This window comes from Microtus oregoni, unplaced genomic scaffold (assembly GCF_018167655.1).
Source record: "Microtus oregoni isolate MIOR12 unplaced genomic scaffold, Mior012 000001F_ref0000356, whole genome shotgun sequence".
NCBI classification, from domain to species: domain Eukaryota; kingdom Metazoa; phylum Chordata; class Mammalia; order Rodentia; family Cricetidae; genus Microtus; species Microtus oregoni.
Genome location: NW_024543060.1, coordinates 58,352,576 through 58,372,899, shown reverse-complemented (window position 1 = coordinate 58,372,899; position 20,324 = coordinate 58,352,576). Strand labels below are relative to the sequence as shown.

General features: G+C 44.1%; 1 protein-coding gene across 2 annotated transcripts in view; it reads left to right on the top strand.

Moving 5' to 3' along the window:
* Srgap1 (SLIT-ROBO Rho GTPase activating protein 1) overlaps positions 1 to 20,324 on the top strand; it is a 283,329-nt gene that overhangs the window by 218,109 nt on the left and 44,896 nt on the right. The window contains exons 9-14 of one of the 2 annotated variants that reach the window (XM_041665937.1): positions 5,941 to 6,138; positions 6,833 to 6,917; positions 13,915 to 13,942; positions 16,863 to 16,896; positions 19,828 to 19,888; positions 20,096 to 20,173. In XM_041665937.1, coding sequence (XP_041521871.1) covers positions 5,941 to 6,138; positions 6,833 to 6,917; positions 13,915 to 13,942; positions 16,863 to 16,896; positions 19,828 to 19,888; positions 20,096 to 20,173 — 484 coding nt within the window. Of the gene's footprint in view, positions 1 to 5,940; positions 6,139 to 6,832; positions 6,918 to 13,914; positions 13,943 to 16,243; positions 16,347 to 16,862; positions 16,897 to 19,827; positions 19,889 to 20,095; positions 20,174 to 20,324 lie in introns of both variants that reach the window. The other variant, XM_041665936.1, reaches the window with a different exon arrangement.

Here is a 20,324-nt window from a genome sequence, read left to right as displayed (position 1 = left end):
TCTCTCCAAAGACTGTCCTAAGGACTGAACAACCGAGAGCCAATATGTGTAAATCTCACAGGAAGGACTTTTGATGGCTCAGAGTAACAGTGCCCCTGTGCGGGGATGCAGACCTGAGTCCAAATCCCCAGCGCCCACATCGTGAAATCAGAGCATGGTAGCACAGGTGTGTAACTCCAGCACAGGCGGGTGGAGACAACCGTCTGGCCAGCCTCGCCAACAGAGTGAGCTTCCGGTTCAGCAAGGACCCTGTCTCAAGGCAGAAAATACAGGAAGACAGCCAGCGTCCTCTTCTGGCCCCCATACACTGACTTATGGACATGACATACACAGCCCAAACGTGCAATGCACACGTACAAGCACACTAATAGTGATGATGATGATGATGATGATGTTTCTAATCCAGCAGGAGTTACCTCTCCCCCATCACTCATCTTTATCCACAGCCTTGAGGATAAAAATGTGTTTTTCTTGTGTTCCTCATCAACTGTTTGGCATCCACTTCTACCGAACACACCCGTGTTTCCCTGCAGCCAATGGGGCATCAGTGTGAGCACTGTTAGCTGTAGTATCTTCTTTTTGGTGAATCCCCTCTGCGACCCATTATCATGCTTGTGTGTCAGAGCTGCTGTCATTTGGACCATCCCATGGGATGAGACACAGTCCCAGCCATAGTGTCTTATTTTTCCTGGCAACTCCAGATTTAACTGTGACGCCGTTTCTGAGGAGGAAGTTCTCACTCAGAGGAAAACAGTTGATTTGGTTCTTGGTGCGTACGATCCGTTTGGGTGCATTGGCTAAACACTGCTAACCCCTGGGTATCTTATCCACCGGAACATGCTTCTAGTGAGATGTTTTATAGCTAGCTATCTTACTGTCTCAGTGAGCATACTTTAATTAACAAATTCCAACCCACTGACAGGTCATCTAGGGCAAACTACAGGCATGGATTTTAATTTTCACTCATGGTGATTTTTGTTTGTTTAGCTTTGGGTCAGGCCTTCTTGGGAGGTTGGGGGAGTTTCCCCGTCTTCTTGTTTTCGGCAGTCGGCACTGGGAACTTGCGATGTAAGTAGAAACTATCAACACTCCCTGTCTAACTCACCTTCTCCTTTCAGGTCTTAGCATTTCTCTGTAGCTTTGGAAGGTGTGCTTCACCTTACACTGCTATTTCTGGTAATTTTTATTTTACACTTAAGAAATTTCCTTAGAAAAAAATGAACCCTCCACTTCTATCACTGAATGTCTCTCAAATGTGCCTAGAGGTTTCACTTCAGGTGTTTCTCCCCAGCGCTGCAATCACGACCTCTGCCCCAAGTTAAGATCTCCTGGCTCGTTTCTTCCTTTCTGTCTCTCCCTTTTATTGCTCATTGGCCCCGGTATATTTTAAAAGCAGGAAACTGAGCCGACACACCAGTTCTTCCAGCTCCTCCCGGTTGCGGTTGCGGTGGCCGTAGTTGCGGTGGCCCCCGTTGGCCATCCCTTGGCTGCGCTGTGCCGGGGACTTGATTAGCATGTGGCTGTGAAAGCTATATTCTCTCCCACTCATGAAGCTGCTTGCTGTGGCTCCGGGAGGCCAAGCTTGCTCCCTTCCATCTTCTAGTTTGAGTCCTTTTTGACCGGTGCCTACTTCTTGACCCCCCCCCCCCCCCCCCCCCCCCCGCACGACTCCCACAGTGCCTTGCCTGAGGGAACAGCGCAGAGTCTCACACCTCTTGGTAAAACAGCAGGAGTTTCCATGACTAAAGAGGGGGTACCACTTATCTAATAGTGTTTCAGTCAACTAACAGACTTTCCATTTCCTAATGTGAATATAAACTCGGGGAGCTTTAAAAATATATCTGCCTTCAGTAACCATCACTTTATTTATGCACAGATACATTAAATCATATTTAAAAGTATGCTTTAATTTAGAAATATGGTTTATGCACCTCGTGCCCATTTCAGAAATGTCTCCACAGGTAACAGGAACACATTGGCCTGACCTAAGGCAGTGAGTCTCCTAACCTTCATGGGCAGAGGCGGACAGTCCTGGCCTGTGAAGCTGCTGCCCGTAGTAATGGGCACTTACAGAGAGAGCTACTCTCCACATAATGCATACTCCAGGAACAACAAAATCTATTACATTCTCTGCAAATTTTTATTTTTATTTTGAGACAAGGTCTGTCCTAGAACTCGCTTTGTAGACCAGGCTGGCCTCGAACTCATGGAGATCCACCTGCCTCTGCCTACCGAGTGCTGGGGCGAAAGATGTGAGCCACCAGGCATTCTCTGCATCTTTTTAAGAAGTCCCATAGCATGATCATTTTTCAGTATCCAGACTAGTACTGATTGATTGCTCTGATTTTCTAGCCACGCAATATGTTTTTTCCTGCCCTCCCTCCCTCCCTCCCTCCCTCCCTCCCTCTCTCTCTCTCTGTATGTGTGTGTGTGCACACATGCACACACGTGCACACCATGGCACACTTGTGGAGGTCAGAGGATAGCTAACAGTAGTAGATTGTCTCCTCCAGCCAAGGAGGTTCCAAGCATCCAATTCATGCCATTAGGCATGACAGCAAGCAACTTGACCCACTGAGTCTCAACAGCCTTGGGTTTTATTGTCGTTTTTACGTAATTAAAAAGATTTCCACTTCTTAGAGTGATGGTGTGGATCACTCAGCCAATTCTTGCATTCATGTTTTATTGTCCAGGACAAAGTACATGGCAAAGCATGAAGCCCATGACACAAGAGCCAGAGCCTCCCAAAAGGAAGTGTGTCCAGTATTTTGAGCTGTAATAAAATCTACAAATTCTAAGCTACAGGTGTCCTGTAAGCTTGGAAAAACAAACTTTGTTTTTGGAGGCTAATGAGATTAGTTTAGACCTCAATTCTAGACATCTGTGTAGAGATGTCTAGCAAGGGCCAACAAGGTGACTCAATCAGTAGGGGTACTTGCCACCACGCCTAAAGACCTAGGTTTGATCTCTGGAACCTACACAGTGGAAAAAAAGATCTGACTACCAAAGGTTTTCCCCTGACATTCATATGCACCCTATGCCATGGGTGTTCCCATACATATACACACAATAAATAAAATAAATGTAAGGGACATTAAAATTTTTTACATGTGTAAGAAAGATAATTAAGTACAAGAAGTGTACCTATTTTGGAAAAGCCACTGGTGATAGCCAGAAGAAATTGTAAATCCCGGAGACAGACCACAGAAGCTACCAGCAGTGGAATTATCAGAAACACGCTGCAGAAGAACTTCTTCCTGGACTCAAGGAGATGAAAACCAGCTTAGATTTCAGCAGAGAAAACAAGCAGTGAGATAAGAGATCGGGAAATAACCTTGTAGCCATTGAAGAGCTAAGAATGACAGGCAAACCACTTCAAAGTGGTGGGTGGTTAGTAGATTAGACACAGCCAAAGAGTGAATTGCCAAAAGGGACATCTCAGAGGGGAAATCATCACGATACTACAAGTAGAATCAAAAGAATTGAAAATACAGAAGAAAAGGATTACAAGGCAAAGAGAACACAGTGTGCTGTTGTAGCTGGCCTCTTAGAAACCGAGGGAGTAGCTTAAAAGACAAGGATAAAGCCAGAAGTTAAGCAGATCACTCAGTTAGGATCTGACTTTAAAATGTGTATGTGGGGCTGAGTCTGACAACCTGAGCTCCTCCCTGGGACACACATGGAAGGAGAGGACAGAGTCTCTCAAGTTGTCCATTGTCCTCACAGTCCCACTGTCAAACATGTGCATTCACACAAACACACACACATAAATGAAACAGATAGAAATGTATGTATGAGTACCTAGACATGGTGAAAGTATAGAAGCCAAAGATGGATAGGAGGCTTTAAAGGAAGATGGAGGGGAGAAAGATTTCATTCAAAACAATGACAGACTAAAGGTAAAAGTTTTACTCAGCAAGAACATGGAAGCCACAAAAAGTACAATGGCACGTTCCATACTGAAGAATAACTGTCTAACAGTTCTTCATACGTGAAGAGAGATAAAAGACTTTCAAGAGGATAAAACAGACTTAACTAAAAAGAATTCCCAGTGGTTACTTTTAAAATATAAGCAATGGAGATCAAAGAACCTATTAAATACATGGATAAATCAAGATTAATATTGAATATATAAAAGTAATAATGTCTCAGTTAAGTGTGTAGAACTATATATCTAATTTCCTATGACAATGCATTATAAAATAGTATCTGAATTAGGAGAGGACAATGGAGCTAAACTCTAGACTCTATATTAGATGACAAAAAGAAAACCTGTTAATTCACGATAGATTTGATGAGCACCAATGAAGCGATCTTTGATAAATAAAAAGCAAATATTAAGGTGAGGCTAGGAAATAAATTTCAAAGCACTAGGAAGTAGGATTAAGTAGCGTTGTGGCTGTGGGATAAAGAAATGTTTCATAAGTAGGGCACAGCAAGCTCTAGTACTAAAGGAAAGAACTGAAAAAATAATTGTATCAAAAGTGGAATCCAGGGTCAGGAGGACAACATAGCAGCTAAAGGCATGTACCACAGAAGCCTGGAGACCTGAGCTCAAGCCTGGGAACCCTGTAAAAGTGATGACTCCACAGAGTTGTCCTCTGACCTCCAGTCAAGTGCCGCGGCATGTGCACACACACATCCACACACACGCGCATACACGTACACACACATGTACACACACACATACACACGTACACACACACAAACACACTAAAAAATTTATAAAAATAAAAGTAGGAGCTGTATTCATGTAGACAGTAATGGAGCTGAAACCGAGTGGGAAAATAATTAGTAACATGAATGAATAACAAGACTCAGAGCCCAATAGAATATTGATTGACAGGTCTCAACAAAGTGTTCACAGGAGAGATTCCAGGTACCTGTCACATAGGACAATATGCTCAAGCTCATACAACAGGGAGATGCTTATGGGCCGAAGACCACTGCACACCAGCACAGTGCCCTAGATTGAAAGGACTGACAGTGCCAACTGTTGACGCGGATGCGGAGTGATGGGAATTGTCCACCAGGCTGGTGGGAATATACGTAGCATCATTTTAGAGAACAATCTCCCATTTTCCATATACAGCAATTCCGTCCATGTATGCGTATCCCATCAAAATTATGTTCATGAATTGTAGTTAATTCATAAAAGACCCAAACTAAAAGTTAATCATCAATCAATCACAGGGGCTGGGGAGTGGGCACAGATTTATCCTAGCAATAAATGTCAAGTAGTGAAATACTTGAGAATTTGTCATGAGAAATGAATCTCGTTGACACTGAGCAAAAGAAATCAAATTTAAAGATATAAGCTGTACTGTTCTGTTTGTATAAAACATCACCAAAATATTAGAATTCAGGGGAGGGTTTGGTGTGTGGCTTTGAGGAAGGATGTTTGCTCATAGCACATATAAGCTTCTGGCTTTGGTTCCCAACTTAAAAAAAAAAAAGACAGGAAGCAAGGCAGGAGGGAGGTTAGTAGATCCAGAGGAAGCAAGGCAGGAGGAGGTTAGTAGATCGAGAGGAAGCAAGGCAGGAGGAGGTTAGTAGATCGAGAGGAAGCAAGGTGTGGGGTTTTATTTGAAGGACTGTGAGGGCGTTCATAAAACACACTTCGGGTCTGAGTGGTGTTTGCACAGGTGTGTCTGCTTGGAGATTATTTCTCGGGCTGTATACTTATGGTCTGTGCGTTCTTTCTGTTTGTGGGTTTACTTTAATTAAAAGGTAATAGTAAACAGAAATGAAATTGGGAGTCTCCAGAGGTCTGTGAGATTTATAAGGGCGCAGACTGGTGACCCGAGGTCCGATTGGCCTGCCTCTCTTCCTCCACCCACCCCACTCTGAAGTAATCTCTCCCCAGGGACTGACGCTGGCTGAGAAACCTGAGGCTCACAGAGCAATATGCTAATGAGAGAAATGTTTTTCTCTGCCCAGGTCAAGAAAACGACCGAAGCCACCCTCCAGACCATCCAAGATATGGTCACTATCGAAGACTACGATGTGTCCGAGTGCTTCCAGCACAGCCGGTCCACGGAGTCCGTCAAGTCCACCGTGTCCGAAACCTACCTGAGTAAACCCAGCATCGCCAAGAGACGCGCTAACCAGCAAGAAACGGAGCATTTCTACTTCATGGTGCGCCGGCTCCCCAGCCCCTCCCAACGGAGCCCAGGGTCTCGCTTGCCTCGGGCCCCTCTGCCATGAGGCCACAGTCTCCTGGAGGCCTTGATTTAAAAATACGTTCACCTGCACACCCTCACAGTTCCAGACTGAGCCGGTCTGGGTGGGCATTAGGAGATGGGGTTTCTTTGAAACAGACTGGAAGGAGGTTGGGTGTTGAGCAGATATGAGGATGTGTTACTCAGCTGTTCCTCCATCTTGGGTTTTTTTGTTTTTGTTTTTGTTTTTTGTTTTTTTGAGACAGGTTTCTTTCTGAACCAGTAGTCAATGTGGCCAATCAGCACCTGGGATCTTCCTGGCCCCACCCCCCCCCACCCTAGTGCTAAGGTTCCTGATGCGTGCCCAGTACTGGAGACCTGAACTCAGCTCCTCCTGCCCCTTTTTCCCCAATCCAGGCTCCCCGCCCCCCTTCATGTGGGTACAGGTCACTGGGAAGGTTGCTAAAATACAGCCCATTTCAACAGATCTGGGGAGGAAGAGCCCAGCGCGTGCATCTCCCATGGGCTCCCAGGAGATGGCTGACTCCGCTAGACTAGAAACCACACTGAGAGTAGCAGAACTCTAGGACACAAAGCAGCTCTACCTTAGCGCCCCTCTGGGAAGTCCCTGGACACTGGATGGGTTTGAGTTTTTACCTCTCCTTTTGCAGAAACTCCGAGAGTTCTTGGAAGGCAGTAATCTCATCACAAAGCTTCAGGCTAAGCATGACTTGCTGCAGAGGACTCTTGGAGAAGGTCGGTCACTGGGAGCAAACGGGGAAATGATTTGGCCTGTGTGTTATGTGATGAGTGTTCTTTGAAGAGTGTGAAGTGTATGTGTGTGTGTGTGTGTGTGTGTGTGTGTGCGCGCGCGCGCATACACACACACACACACGCACGCCTTCAACTTATGTACATTTAGATTCAGTTGATCTGTCTCACTGATAATTGTGTTCTTCTCTGAAGCCATTTTAAGCTTAGAGGTAAATCCAAGCAAGAGTATCTCTGGTGTAGAGGTTCCTTTAGGGAGGGACCCACACCCACTGACCCCAGTCTCTGCTTGTTCTACCTGGGGTGGGGAGGTCTCTGCCCTCCAGTCTCACTCACCCCTGTCCATTTGCATGGGCCAATAACTGCCCCATCTGTTGCCTTTTGGGATTGTAGAAACTAGTTTGTCCAGTCTGGGCGATTTTCTTTTTCTTCCCGAAGGCATTGTAGGTAGTTGAGAAATGATCTAATGGTATATGTACATTCCTATGTGTGGTCACAAACACAATAGCATTGATTCTAACAAAGCATTCTCGGAGCTATGCATTGTTCTGAATTATAGTCTTAACTGGGTACTGTGAGCTTCCTCATCTCTACAAATGAGGAAACTGGGGTAGGGTGTACTACAAGCTAAACGGACTATATAAACACTATTGCTTCCCTCTTTTGTCTTCATAAAATGGAGAAAGGAAAAACAAACCTATTCGGGCAAAGCCCTACCTTAGTTAAGTGTCTGGGGTCTAAAGTTTCAGTTCTTTTTATTCACATTAGATCCTGGTGGGCACTGGGAAGAGGACAAGAGAAACTACAGCATGGGGTGTGGGAATGACTGAGTTCAGCAGAGACTCCCGGGGCCAGAAAAGCCGCTCAGCCACTATGAGCACTTGCTGAGCTCTGAGTTGGGTTTCCAGCACCCACGTGGTGGCTTGCTCCAGTTCCTGGAGATCTGGTGCCCTCTTCTGGCCTCTTCAAGCAACACACACACATACACACACACACACACACACACTCACACACATACACACACACATGCACAGTGCATTTACATACATACAGTCTTACACATAAAATCAATAAATCTTTAAAAAAGAGTTTTCTGTCTTCTACCTGAGTTCTGCCTCCTGCATTATGGAACCTTCCTTGCCCACAAGGCAGTGTATCTACCATTTTACCTTATGACTTGCTTCAAAGGAGTTATCCTCCTCAGGGAATGGCTGCAGGCAAAGGCTACCATGCATAATGTCTGCTCCCAGGGTGTGGGCTGAAAGTCAGTCATACCTAAGAAAAAAAATTTTGTTTTAGCTATTAAAAAAGCATCCAAGAAAAATAAAATAACCAAATGTGTCAACTTTAATTAAAATCTGAACCAAAAGGCAAAACTTAAAACTTATGAAGGTCATTTTAAACATAACGGAAAATGAATATAATCTATATGTTAAGTATTACTGACTTAATTTTCCTATGTATTATAATGATACTGTGGTCATAAAGAGAATGTTCTTATTCTTGAGAGGAAAAAAAAAACAAGAAACAAAAAACATTGTCCAGAACTTACTTCCCCATGGCATGGTTCAGGACTTTTAAAAGGAGACATACATACATACATACAAACATACATACAATTATGAAATCTATGTGCGAATGATCAGTGTATTCCTTGTACTGTTCTTTGATCTCCTCTGTAGGTTTAAACTTTTTTGTAAACCTTTTTATCTCTGAATAGTTTTCTTGTATAATCATGGCCTAGTTTTGTGGGTTTTTTTTTCCTTTTCTCTCATAATGAATTCCCTTTTTCCTCTCATTTTTTCACAAGTGCCCAGTATTTCACACAATGCCCTCGAGGTCCCTTGCTGCCCCCAGAGAATAGCATTCTCCTCAGGGCAGGGAAAGGCTGTTAGCCAGGACTGAGAGCCACCGTGGACACGGTGAGATCGAGGGATCCGAGCTGTGCGCCTGCTAGTCCCGTGCACAGTTGAGGGTTACTGTGGCTTGGAGCAACATTCTGCAGTTTTTATGGTAGTCATTCAGCATGAATTCTTTTCTGTCTCCCAGAGAGAAAAGCCCCACTGGTTAATGTTAATCTCCATGTCATTCTTGGATCGGGCTACATTTTGGCCTTGTAGGCTGAGACCGTTTGCCAAAGGCTGTCCTTAGCCACACTCCGTAAAGCTGTCATACCTTGTGAATGCTAAGACAGGATTCCTTTGTCTGGGAATTTCTGTCAGTGGACTCCAGTGTCCCTGGTGTGACACTCAGTTAACTCTGTGAAAAGGACCTGTATGGTTTTCATCAGGGTGCTATGCAGTAACTCGGTACAGACCTCTGCTGCTCTTGGTCCAATAATTTGTGCCAGCTTGACATCAGCTGCTGGTCACTCATGGATGTGTAGTTTGAACCTCCAAGAGAAAATGAGCAGAAGACACACACACACACACACCCTTTAAAAGGGTTCAACCCATGTAAGCCTGCTGACTTTCTATGCAAGCCCTGTTCCTGTTAATAGGCTTACAACAAGGGAGACTAGGAGGGTTAAGGGCGCCTGTCCCGTGGAAAACAGTCTAACAGTGAGCCCTTAGGAAGGAATCCAAGCCCCATCTGGTTAAATAAGGTTAGTAGTCCAGGATTAAGTGGCGTGTTTGGGGACTGGCTTGACACTTCAGATAGGAATACCTCTGAATTCTCCTAGACTTGCTGCTGCGAAAACGGCCTTCCTAGTAAAACCTAGCCCGGCCCTGGGATTTAGCAGCTGATCGTCCACAGACGAAACTCTAGCTGCAGACATGTGTTTGGCCTGTCTTGCTGCCGGCTCTTGGCAGGCTACCAGTGGCCCAGTCAGTTCTTTGATTTACAACCCAGCGAAGCAACTGAATCAGGCTCCTAAGGCACCATTCTCCAGACTCAGACTCCCAGGACTTTAAAAACCGCCAAAATAGAAAGAAGAAACACGCGGGTATGGAAGCCACGCTCGTCTCCCCCAGCCCAACAAGGCTGCTAGATCTTTTAGGGAGATCGTTTCTTTTTTGAATGGAAGTTGAATCGGCCACAGTAAATGAGATCTCTATCTATAAAACTGGGACATAGAAATTTTTTTCGTCTAATAATGAGCTTTTGTGTTCACATCAAGTTCTTTCTTTGTGTGAGGTAAGAGGGGTAGAAATATCTGTACAGCTAAACAGAAGAATGAGCCGGTGGGAACCCATCTCTGCATTATATTGTTTCTTCTCCTAGACATGCCGCTTTTGACAAAGGAATTAAATAGGTTATCTTGGAATAATCCATTGTCTGCCTTTGAGTAGGAGCACAAATATTCTTTCAAAAGAGGATCGGATTGTGAATAATAATGTCTCCTTACAGAAGCACCCAGTAGTCGGAGTTAGGAAAGAAAGCAGCTGGAAAGTTTGCTCACCAGCCTCTTCTTGGGGAAGCAAACCAAAGGTCCAGTTCCACCTAGGCATGTTGTAAATAGGATTCTCTAGGTCTTTTTTTCTCTTAGACCTCAAGTTGCCCCCAACCTTCATTTTGAATAAAAAACATTTAAGTGTGAAAGATAATTTACTTCAGAATTGTGAAACAAAATGTAGGAGGATTAAAAGAAGCCGGTTATCCCAGATTGCAGTCCCAGCACTTGAAGGCAGAGGTAGGAGGATGGAACGGTCAAGGTGAGCCTGGGCTACAGAACAAGGCCAATCTCTACCTCAGTAACAACACCCCACCCCCGTCTCCCTCCCCAAAAAAGGTGGTCCAAGGAGCTGTTTGTACCAAGACAAAAACTTAATCCTGATCTTTTTCTCCCTCCAAGTGGCTTAATTGGGGACTGTGGTTTTTAATAATTAAATAAACTTCCAAACAAATCTAATCCTCAGAGCACTGGAAGCTTTGGCATTTCTTTAGGAAGGCGAGTTGTCCTTGCTTAGGTGTTATTGCTCTGTAATGATGACATAGATTAAAAACTAAAGCCCCTTTCTCCGTGGAGATGCACACGGGACTGGTACCCGGAAAAGCCATGGATGTGGCCCTGCATTTACACCGTGACTCCATGGCGCTGCTCTCAGTTCGTTATTCCAAATGGCTTCTGTGTACATTTTGTCAGCCATAGGTGGGAGAAGCAAAATAATGCAAGTTGTCTTATCATTTATCTTTTTCTCAGTCGAGGAAATAATTGATTGGGATAGTTGAGCAAAAATATCCAAGTTTCCAGGTTAGAAAATATTTCACTTCTCCTAATCATCAGTGTCTCTAATATCGGACCACGTGAAGGTGATTAGGCTGTGCCGCTCAACTTAAATGTGAAGGTATTTAGTAATTTGCACAGTCACATGTCTGTGTAATTTTTAATTTAATTCATTATTTTGTATTTTATTTTAACCATACCAGGCAGGTCAAAGTATAAGCTGGGGTCCATTCCTTCCTTCTAAGATTGCTCAGAAAGTGTTGTCCGGGTTTAAGTGCAGATGTGCATGTTTATGTTCTTGTTCATGTGGATATGTGCACATGTGCATATGCGTGTATGTCCACATGCATGTATGTTCACATGCATGTATGTCCACATGCCTGTGGAGGCCTCAGAGGTCACACAGAATATCTTTTTGGTTCTTTGAGACAGGGTTTCATTGTAACTTTAGAGCCTATCCTGGAACTAGTTCTTGTAGACCAGGCTGGCCTCGAACTCACAGAGATCCACCTGCCTCTGCCTCCCAAGTGCTGGGATTAAAGGCATGCGCCACCACTGTCCAGCTCAAAATATCTTTCTGGATCACTCTACACCTTATGTTTTTCAAACAGGATCTCTCACTGAAGCAGGCACTCACCAATGGCCTAGGTTAGCTGGCCAATGAGCTCCAGGGATCCTCCTGTCTCTACCCTACCGAGCACTGGGTTAGAGTCATGTGCCATCACGTTTAGTTTTTACATAGTCATTGTGATCTGAACTCAGGTTCTCATGCTTACATGGCAGGCACATCACCTACTGAGCCATCTTCCCAATGCCAAAACGTATGTGCTGTGTGTGTGTTTGTGCATGTGTGTGCGTGCGCACGTGTGTGCATGGGTGCTGTGCGTGTGTGCAGTGCGTGTGTGTGTGTGTCTGCTCACATGCGGCATGTGTATGTGTGTGTGTTAGGGATGAGCATTGAACTCACAGCCTCCCGAATATTCAGCAAGTTCTCTACCACTGAGCTCCATCCCCACCCCAACTGCTACATTTTTTAAGGTACTGTATGTAGTACACTGTTCGGGATTTCAGATCTGTAATTAAAATAGACCTCAACCTTAGGCCAGGCCCATGCCACACTAACACAGCCTGGGTCAGGTCATGTTTTTGTGTGCTCCATCTCTTCTGTAAAGTAAGAAAAATAATAGAAGCTACTTCATAAAAGTTATGAAAACTATGAGTTAGCATATTTAATATAAAGTGCTCAGGCCAGGTATGGAAACACAAATACTGCCAGTCCCCAGGGGCTAAAGCAGAACATTCAGGAGTGCTAGGCTACAGCATACCAAAGTTGCCTAGTGTCACTATCTCAAAATTAGTAAGGAAATATATAGTGCTTCAAACACTGGAGAGAACCTGTTGCTTATCTTCTGCTTAGGACATTTATTTGGATAGTTTCTGGTCTGTTTTTACTACTATAGCACACCAATGTCATGATAAAGCTTTGAACCTAGCAATATAGTACAGACTTGCCAGATAGTGTCTGTCCCCTCAATCCTGGGCTCATCCCACTGATTCACCCTAGATGATCTCAGCCAGCTCCTATGGCCTCAGCCCAAACAAAATGACAGGTACTCTCAGGCTTATCTGTCATCTGCTCAAATCCAGTCTAGCCCAGTTTCCCATGGCATTTCCATTAGGATGGCCATAAGGTGCCATCTACCACACTCCACTCACTGCAGCTCTGGCTAGAATCTGATCTTGCTACAACTTGTATTGGCTCAGATCTAACTGGAGAAAGGGGTCCCCTGAGAATATCTGTTGCCTCCCATTTAACCAACACACATCAAGTCTCTCATGTTACTAGTTATTCAAGAAAGGAAAGTAGAGAGAGGGGCTCAGCTGTTGCCGGGCAGTGTTCGCTGACCACTCGTACCAGCCTGTTGTCCAGTTGGCCTTGTCTTGTGGCCTGAATCACTGTGTTGTGTGATGGGCAGGGCTCACCTGCCTGTGCTCCAGTGTGGCCTTTCTCTGCCAGCTGTAGTTTCAGACTCCTTCAGAACCATCTCATCATACTACAAACAAACCAGCTGAATGGTTCCACTCTCCCACACCTTGCCACAGTCCCACCCTGAATGCAGGATGAGTAACAGCAGTTGTAGACACTTGCACACTTGAAATGCGTACAGGCCGTGAGTGTGCTAGAATGATTTAGCCCTATTATTTACAACAAGAAGGTCATATGTAATGTATGAGAAGCAGCTGGCGGTTTAGATGCAGAACTCTACGAAAGACTTTTCGCTTACAAGGTGATAGACTGTAGAATAATTTAATGCCCTTGTATGATGTCCGCATCCTTTCAGAATAGGGAACACAAGTTCCCTCCTGGTGCCCTGATTTCATACAGAGAGAAGACCAACTTAGTCTATGGGAAACTGTGCTCGCCCAACCCTATTTGCTCGTCTGTCAATCAAAAGAGAGCGAATAACTATCACTAGCATGAAACTTTTAGATATGCATGGTGTGTTTTCTGTTTGAACTTAGTCAAACAGCTATCTCTCTTTTTTTTTAAAAAAAAAAAAAAGAAGAAACTGCCTCAAATTGCCAAATGAAAAATGTTTCTCTAGCCCATAGAATTTGTCAAATTTTGGATTGAGATTTTATGAAAATAATGGCCTTGGATTATTTGTGATCATATGCTAGTTACATCTTTTCTACCAAGAGATCTGTAACTCGGTATCCTGAGATAAGGGGCCGATGCTGCACAAGACTATCAAATCAAACCCACTGATTCCACTCAGATTACTTATTGTATTTTATTTTATTTTTTGACAGGTCATAGAGCTGAATATATGACTACAAGGTATGAAGATACTTGATCATAATCTGTGGTCTGTCTCACTTTCTTTTCTCTTTAGCAAGAGTAATTGATAACTACAGAAGATCATCCGGGCATGGGGCATGACGAAGCCAGCACCTTGAGGTGCTTGGGTTCTCGCCAGGTGACATGTGCTAAGATTGTCTTTGGCGGAATCACAAAGCGCCTTAGTAGGCAGTTGCACCAGAGTTAGGTGGGCTTCATTTATCTCATCCCCAACACATGAGCTTTTTGGATAGACTGTCGACACTTTGATGGTAATTTAGTTGACGGGTAACAGGGGGTGTGGACCAGCTGTATCAGTTAATGGAATCACCTACCTCTCCAGTTCCTACTCCTCGATGCTGTCTAAAAATTACAGATAGATTGAATTTTTTGGAATTTTAGATCTCTGTCTACTTTTGAATCTGATATAAAATGTGAATTCTAACACATAGCACCTTTTACACATCCTTCCTCCCTCCGCCCCTTCACCCTTCCATGTAGGACAGTAAAGCTTCTTGCCAGAACATTTGGAAGCAGATTCTGGTCTGAGTTGGGGAATGTTCGTGGCAACATTTGTTTCTGAATGGTGCCTTTTGTACAGCAGACAGACAGACATCACAGGACTTGACGTAGCAAGACTCACATGTTTGAGGCTGAGTTCTGGATGAGGCAAGAGGCACACGAAGGTCTCTAACAGATCTTCTAGCTTCTGTATCTGATGCTTTGGTGCCCTAGGGTTTTGTTAACACCAGGGACCATCAATGGCCAGTTTGCAGATTCCCAGGGATGGTCAGAACCACCTCCCAAAGGTAACTTTCCTATGCAGGTTAACCAATCCGGAGTCTGTCTTAATTGGTTCTTTTACACGAGGTGACAGGCCCACCTGCCTGGACCCTCCATGGCAGAGTTCCAGGACACACCTGTGTCTCTGAGTGCTATAACATAGCCCTGTCTCTTCATGGGCAGTCATCTCTTGATAATATAAAAATCAGCATTAGAAATCTTACATAGGATAATGAAGGGTGACGTCATCAAGTAGCGCTGATGAAACTTTTGGCAGCCCGTTGATGGACTTCCTCACAGCTACCACAGTCCTTCCTTCATGTGCAGCTTGGAATTTAGTGTATAAAAATATCCCAGAAATGTTAGCTATGAAAGGACAAGGTGTGCTGTCTCGGAGAGGGCTCCACACACTTCTGTGTTTTAGCAAAGGCTCCTTTTAAGCTCCAGAGCTCAGCAGGACTTCAGATGCTGCTGGCTGTAGGCTCCATTAGTCACGGCCCTCCTGCCGTGAGCCTGAGGGTTTAGCCATGAAAGGCTGTACCAGCCGGTCTCTCGTACACGTGTTGATTGCTGCGGTAATAGCTAATGAAGCTTGTCAGGGTCTCACAGAAATTCCTGGGACTTTCTTTCTAACCTGGGCTTTCCGAACTGAAGCCAAATGAACTTAAAAGGACATTAGTCCAAAGGACAGCTTCACAAAGAGCAAACAGTCTGTAGGCATGGCGGGCCTTCTCCTGCCCGCCTTGCAGAGGCTGACCAGCATAGATGTGGAAATTGAGTCTGATCATTTGGGGCCTTAGCTTCCTCATTCTGAAGTGGTGCAAGGCAATCGGTGCAGGATTTGGCACCCAGGATGTGTGTAAGCCTGAAAGAGCGTGTGTGCAGGTCTGAAAGCTTATTCACCAAAGCCAACAGGCAGGAGAGTCCAGAGCAACACAGACAGGTGCGATCTACTGCCCCAGGGATATGTGGGCGAGGGCATCCTGCTTTCTACCAATTTGTACCTCATGTAAGTCTGGACCTCACACTCTAAAACCACATTGACCTGTTCATGAAAATGTTTACATAAAAATCAAACCCCGTTAATGCATGAGGGATGCTGGGCCGATGCGACGTTACCTGCACTGGAGAATTATGAACTAACTAAAAACATTTAAATCCTCATTTGGAAACCTCTCAAAACCTGATTACAATTATGTTCTGGTGTGTAATTCCATAAACCAAACAAAAACCTGGCCTTATAACATTTGACTAGATGGCTCGCAATAGCAATTTAGAATACCTGCCATTTTTCAGTATGGAACACAAAACAAAATGGCCAGTTCCAGCACATAGGAACACTGTAATCTAATACATACATCAAATCAAGTGGAAGGGAAAGGATGGGAGTGTTTTCTCCTGGGCTGGGGTGGGGAAGGAACCCAGGATCCCCTGGCTTTGTTATTTTGATGTGACCTAAGGTATTTCATTTATTGTCTGATTTCTGCCATGCTCAGTAATTATATTCCCTTCCCTTAGGCCTCCAAACGTCCCCCCTAAGCCCCAGAAACACAGGAAGTCCAGGCCCCGCTCCCAGTATAATGCTAAGTTGTTTAATGGGGATTTGGAGACATTCGTCAAGGTACTGCATCAGTCACCAGTGGCTGACCTCCCTGCTTCTCACTATAATGGTCTCAGCCTCCCGTGAATGAGGCAGGTCATTATGTCCGAGTCTGTCCTGGGGCTCTTTGCTTCCCCCAGAAAATCAATATAATATTTCCTGAAGTCAGAGAAGAGAGAATATTTGGATTGAGAATCTTCTGAAGAAAGAAATAAATGTGGGTGTTATCATATGGTGATATCATATCAAAGAAAAAGCCCTGTTTTTTTTCCCTTTTCCAAGCCAAATTTGCAGGAAAAAGGAAAAGACAAACTTGATTAAATATTTTCTCTTGTGCAAATGAGACGGCCCACTGTATATGTTTTTAAATCCGTGTTAGCCTCTCTCTGAAGCAAGGCACGAGTCTGGCTTTCTCATGACTTAAGGAATTCATTATATTGGATAAATTTTGTACAGCCCTGAAGTCTGTATCTTGTACCTCTGCTGTGTTTACTCTCTGCCTTCTTTCTCATCCTGTATTTCTGATAATGCTTCTAGCCGGGGACGAAGGAATTCTCACGCGAGACATCAGGTATTGTGCCGGAGGGAAGCAGGGGTCTCTATGCGCTGGCATTATTTGCGAGTCCTACCCATGCTTGGCTTTAATTGGAGTTTTTACGGTCTTTAAAAGAAAAATGTTTGCAGTTGGAAATAGACAGTTTATAAATAGGTTTACTTAGAAAAACCCGTGGGAAGTAGACACTAATTGAAGAGGAATAAGCCTCACCAATAAGAGTAGATGAACCAGTTTTTAACCTGATGCCTTCAGCAAATGTATGCAGTTTGTGCTAGGAAAAGCCAGTGTTAAATATCAAATACATATTTAATATTTAATTGTGGATTCTTATTATGTAAATTGCATGAAAAGGAGACTTTCCCGTTAGAGATAACATTTCGTGAAATGGGCTACAGTGTTTTTGAAAACTAACTATAATAGAAAAATGACATTTTAAATGTATGATACAGTCCATAATTTCTATGTTATAGACATCTTAACTTCCTTAAGATAGATCTATTTATTAAATCTGTGCACTGACAATTTAAAAGATTGCATTAATGCATGTGTGTGCTGCATACATGACACTTAAATACATTTATACTTGTGTGCATACAAAGAGAGAAATTAGAAACCTCTGGAAGCCTTGAAAGTGAGCCCTAACCCTGGGATTAAGTGAAAGACCACCGAACAACCTAAATCGCAATCACAAAGCCATTGCCTTGAGCCTTAAGCTCCTATTGACTCTAATTTAATATAAATTATTGTCAAATTTTACTTGCTATCTAGTTTCCCACCCCATAGCTTATTGACAGAAGCTGGTTAAACAGAAAGAGGGAAGCAATCAAAGGAAGACAGTGAGCTATGCCCTTGATGGCCTGGCATGGGGAGAAGGCAGAAAAGCCAGCGAGGCAAAGGAACCATTCTGCTCCCTTTGCTGCTGTGGTGCAGGAACAGCTGCTTAATTTGATGCCCACAGTAGGGATTTTGATAATTCTCCACTAAAAACTGTCAGCTAAAGGCAAGCAAACTGAGGGACTAGAGAAAGACTAAGGGCGTTGTCGTGAAAAATCCATTGTGTGTGCTGTGCAGATGGAACACTCAAGAGTCTCTGGCACCCGGGCAACCGAGAGATGCTGAGGTCTCTCTCTCTACTACTACTAGAGAGTGCGTCTGAGCTCTCCCAAATTGCCCCAAGAAACAACAAGAGCAAAACCATCTTCCCCCAGGGGAACTGAGACACAGAGAGATGGTTGAATGGTAGTAGCTGGAAAGTAGCCCATAATTTCACTCCTTGTTAAATATTTTCAACCCAAACAGCTGGCATCTATGAGATTAAAATGCTCATTATATTTTGACTACAAAGTGCACTCTATCTAAAATGAGATACTGATCTTTGGGAAGAAATCAGCCATCATCTAAGGGACAGTGAGGACGAGAATGGTTCATACAATGCCATGAAGATGCGAACTCGCTGAGTGCAAACAGTTTTCTTTTAATCTTTTATTCTCTGTCTTCATGTAAACTAATCTTCTTTTTCATCACTCACACGTAAAAACTGTTTGTCGCTCTTTTAAATTGCAGTGTGACATGAGTTGTTTGTAAAATGTTGCTTCCATGAAGCCATGCTTGTGTCTTACAGAAAAAGATCCCTTCACGTACTCGGTAGATTTTGATGTGATCACATCACTGTTCATGAGCCAACTAGCCCTTCACTAAAATGTGTTTTCCTTTTTAAGGCTCTTCTTTAAGGAATTCATAAAAACGTATGCTCCTAAAACAAATTAACTCATTAGAGAAACCTAATACAGTCTCCAGAAGTAATTGAAACATTAAGTGGCTTATCCACTGATTGCCTTAAAGCTTGACAATAAAACTGTGTCTTAAGAAGCACATTGCCCACTCTGGAGACAATGAAGACAGGGAGAAGAGTTTGGGCCGCCAAGAGGCATCATTCCCAGTCTCTCCTTCCCAGCTGGACTGGGAAAGTTAACGGTCCGAATTGTCCTAGTATGTTAAGACCAAGTTCTTAACGTTTCGGAACAAAACTCCTCAGGAGTGTCTGCCCAACTTCAGCTGATCCCTTTCAAGTCCTGAGTTTCCTGGAGAGATCTAATTCCTAAAAGATGGGTCTTAAAAGGACATGTGAAGCGACGCCATCCCTAGTCATTCTTTGTAACTCCCAGAGTGCATGCCATCAGAACATGTTTACCTGGCTTCTGTGGCCCCTCAACTCATTTGACATCCTATACATGTGGCTTTTAAATCATTTCCAGCATTTTCTTAGTAAAGGATGGCGACCATTTTACAAGGTGTTGGACCAAGAAGGCCAAAGCAGTCTTCCTTGTCTTCATCCTTAAGACGGGCTAAGTTTATAAAGCTCAGTAAGTTCTGATGCAGACTAACTCAATACAGCAGGCTTTAGAGACTGCCACCACCCCGTGGTGCTGCGGGCGTAGCGATGTGGTGGGGAGGGTCCTAAGAATCCTGAACCAGCCAGTCAGACAGAGGCACTGCAGTTGAGCTGTACGACATTCTTCTGACATGCTCCACGCTGATCACTTTGAGTAATAACCTCTCATAAGGAGCTACTCATTTCGGCATAGACACCTAAGTTAGGTTTGGGCCTCGTTGCTCTTGTGTGAGGCGATGGTATTATCCACTCTCACCTCCAACTCAGCCTCCCAGCTGGGGGATCACAACCACCGCTCCAAACGTGAATTAGCTTCTTAGCTTTTCTAGGAGAGCGTATGTTAAATGTATTTAATTTAGCTTGCTTCAGAACTGAAATGCACCTTTGTCTACACATCCATTTTTGTCACTCTTTCTGTTCTTCATTCTTTCAGGAGGATTTGGGGTTGAGGGTATTTGGAAGAGGTCACCTGACTCTAACGACTAAACTCTGAGGCTTATTTCTCTGTGTGACTCGCCCCTCTGACATTTCCCGGTTTCTGTCTCTCTCCCCAGGACTCAGGCCAGGTTATCCCTCTTATCGTGGAAAGCTGCATTCGGTTCATTAATCTTTATGGTAAGCAGTCTTCACCGTGGAACCTCATTTTAAAGCAAGTAGTGGGTTTGTTTCCATAAGCATGTTTGTTGCTGGAATTTTATTCTTGCAGCGGCAGTGGGGTGGGGGTGGGGTTGTAGGGCAGGAGAGAGTTTCTCTCGCTCTCCCTTCTGTTGCCCGGAAGTCTTCAGCAGGGTTTCTCACATTGTCTCTTCTGTCTCCCTGTAGGTCTTCAGCATCAGGGGATTTTCAGAGTGTCTGGTTCGCAGGTGGAAGTGAACGATATCAAAAATTCCTTCGAGAGAGGTAACTGGATGTCTCTCCCCAAAAGTAAAACGTGTTGAAAAACCTCTCTCTTCTGTTTTCTGCCCTGCACACTCAACTCTGAGCGGCCCCTAAGCCTCCATCTTGCACGGGCTTTGTTGTGGGAGCTGGGAATGAGTTATTGCTGTGAAAA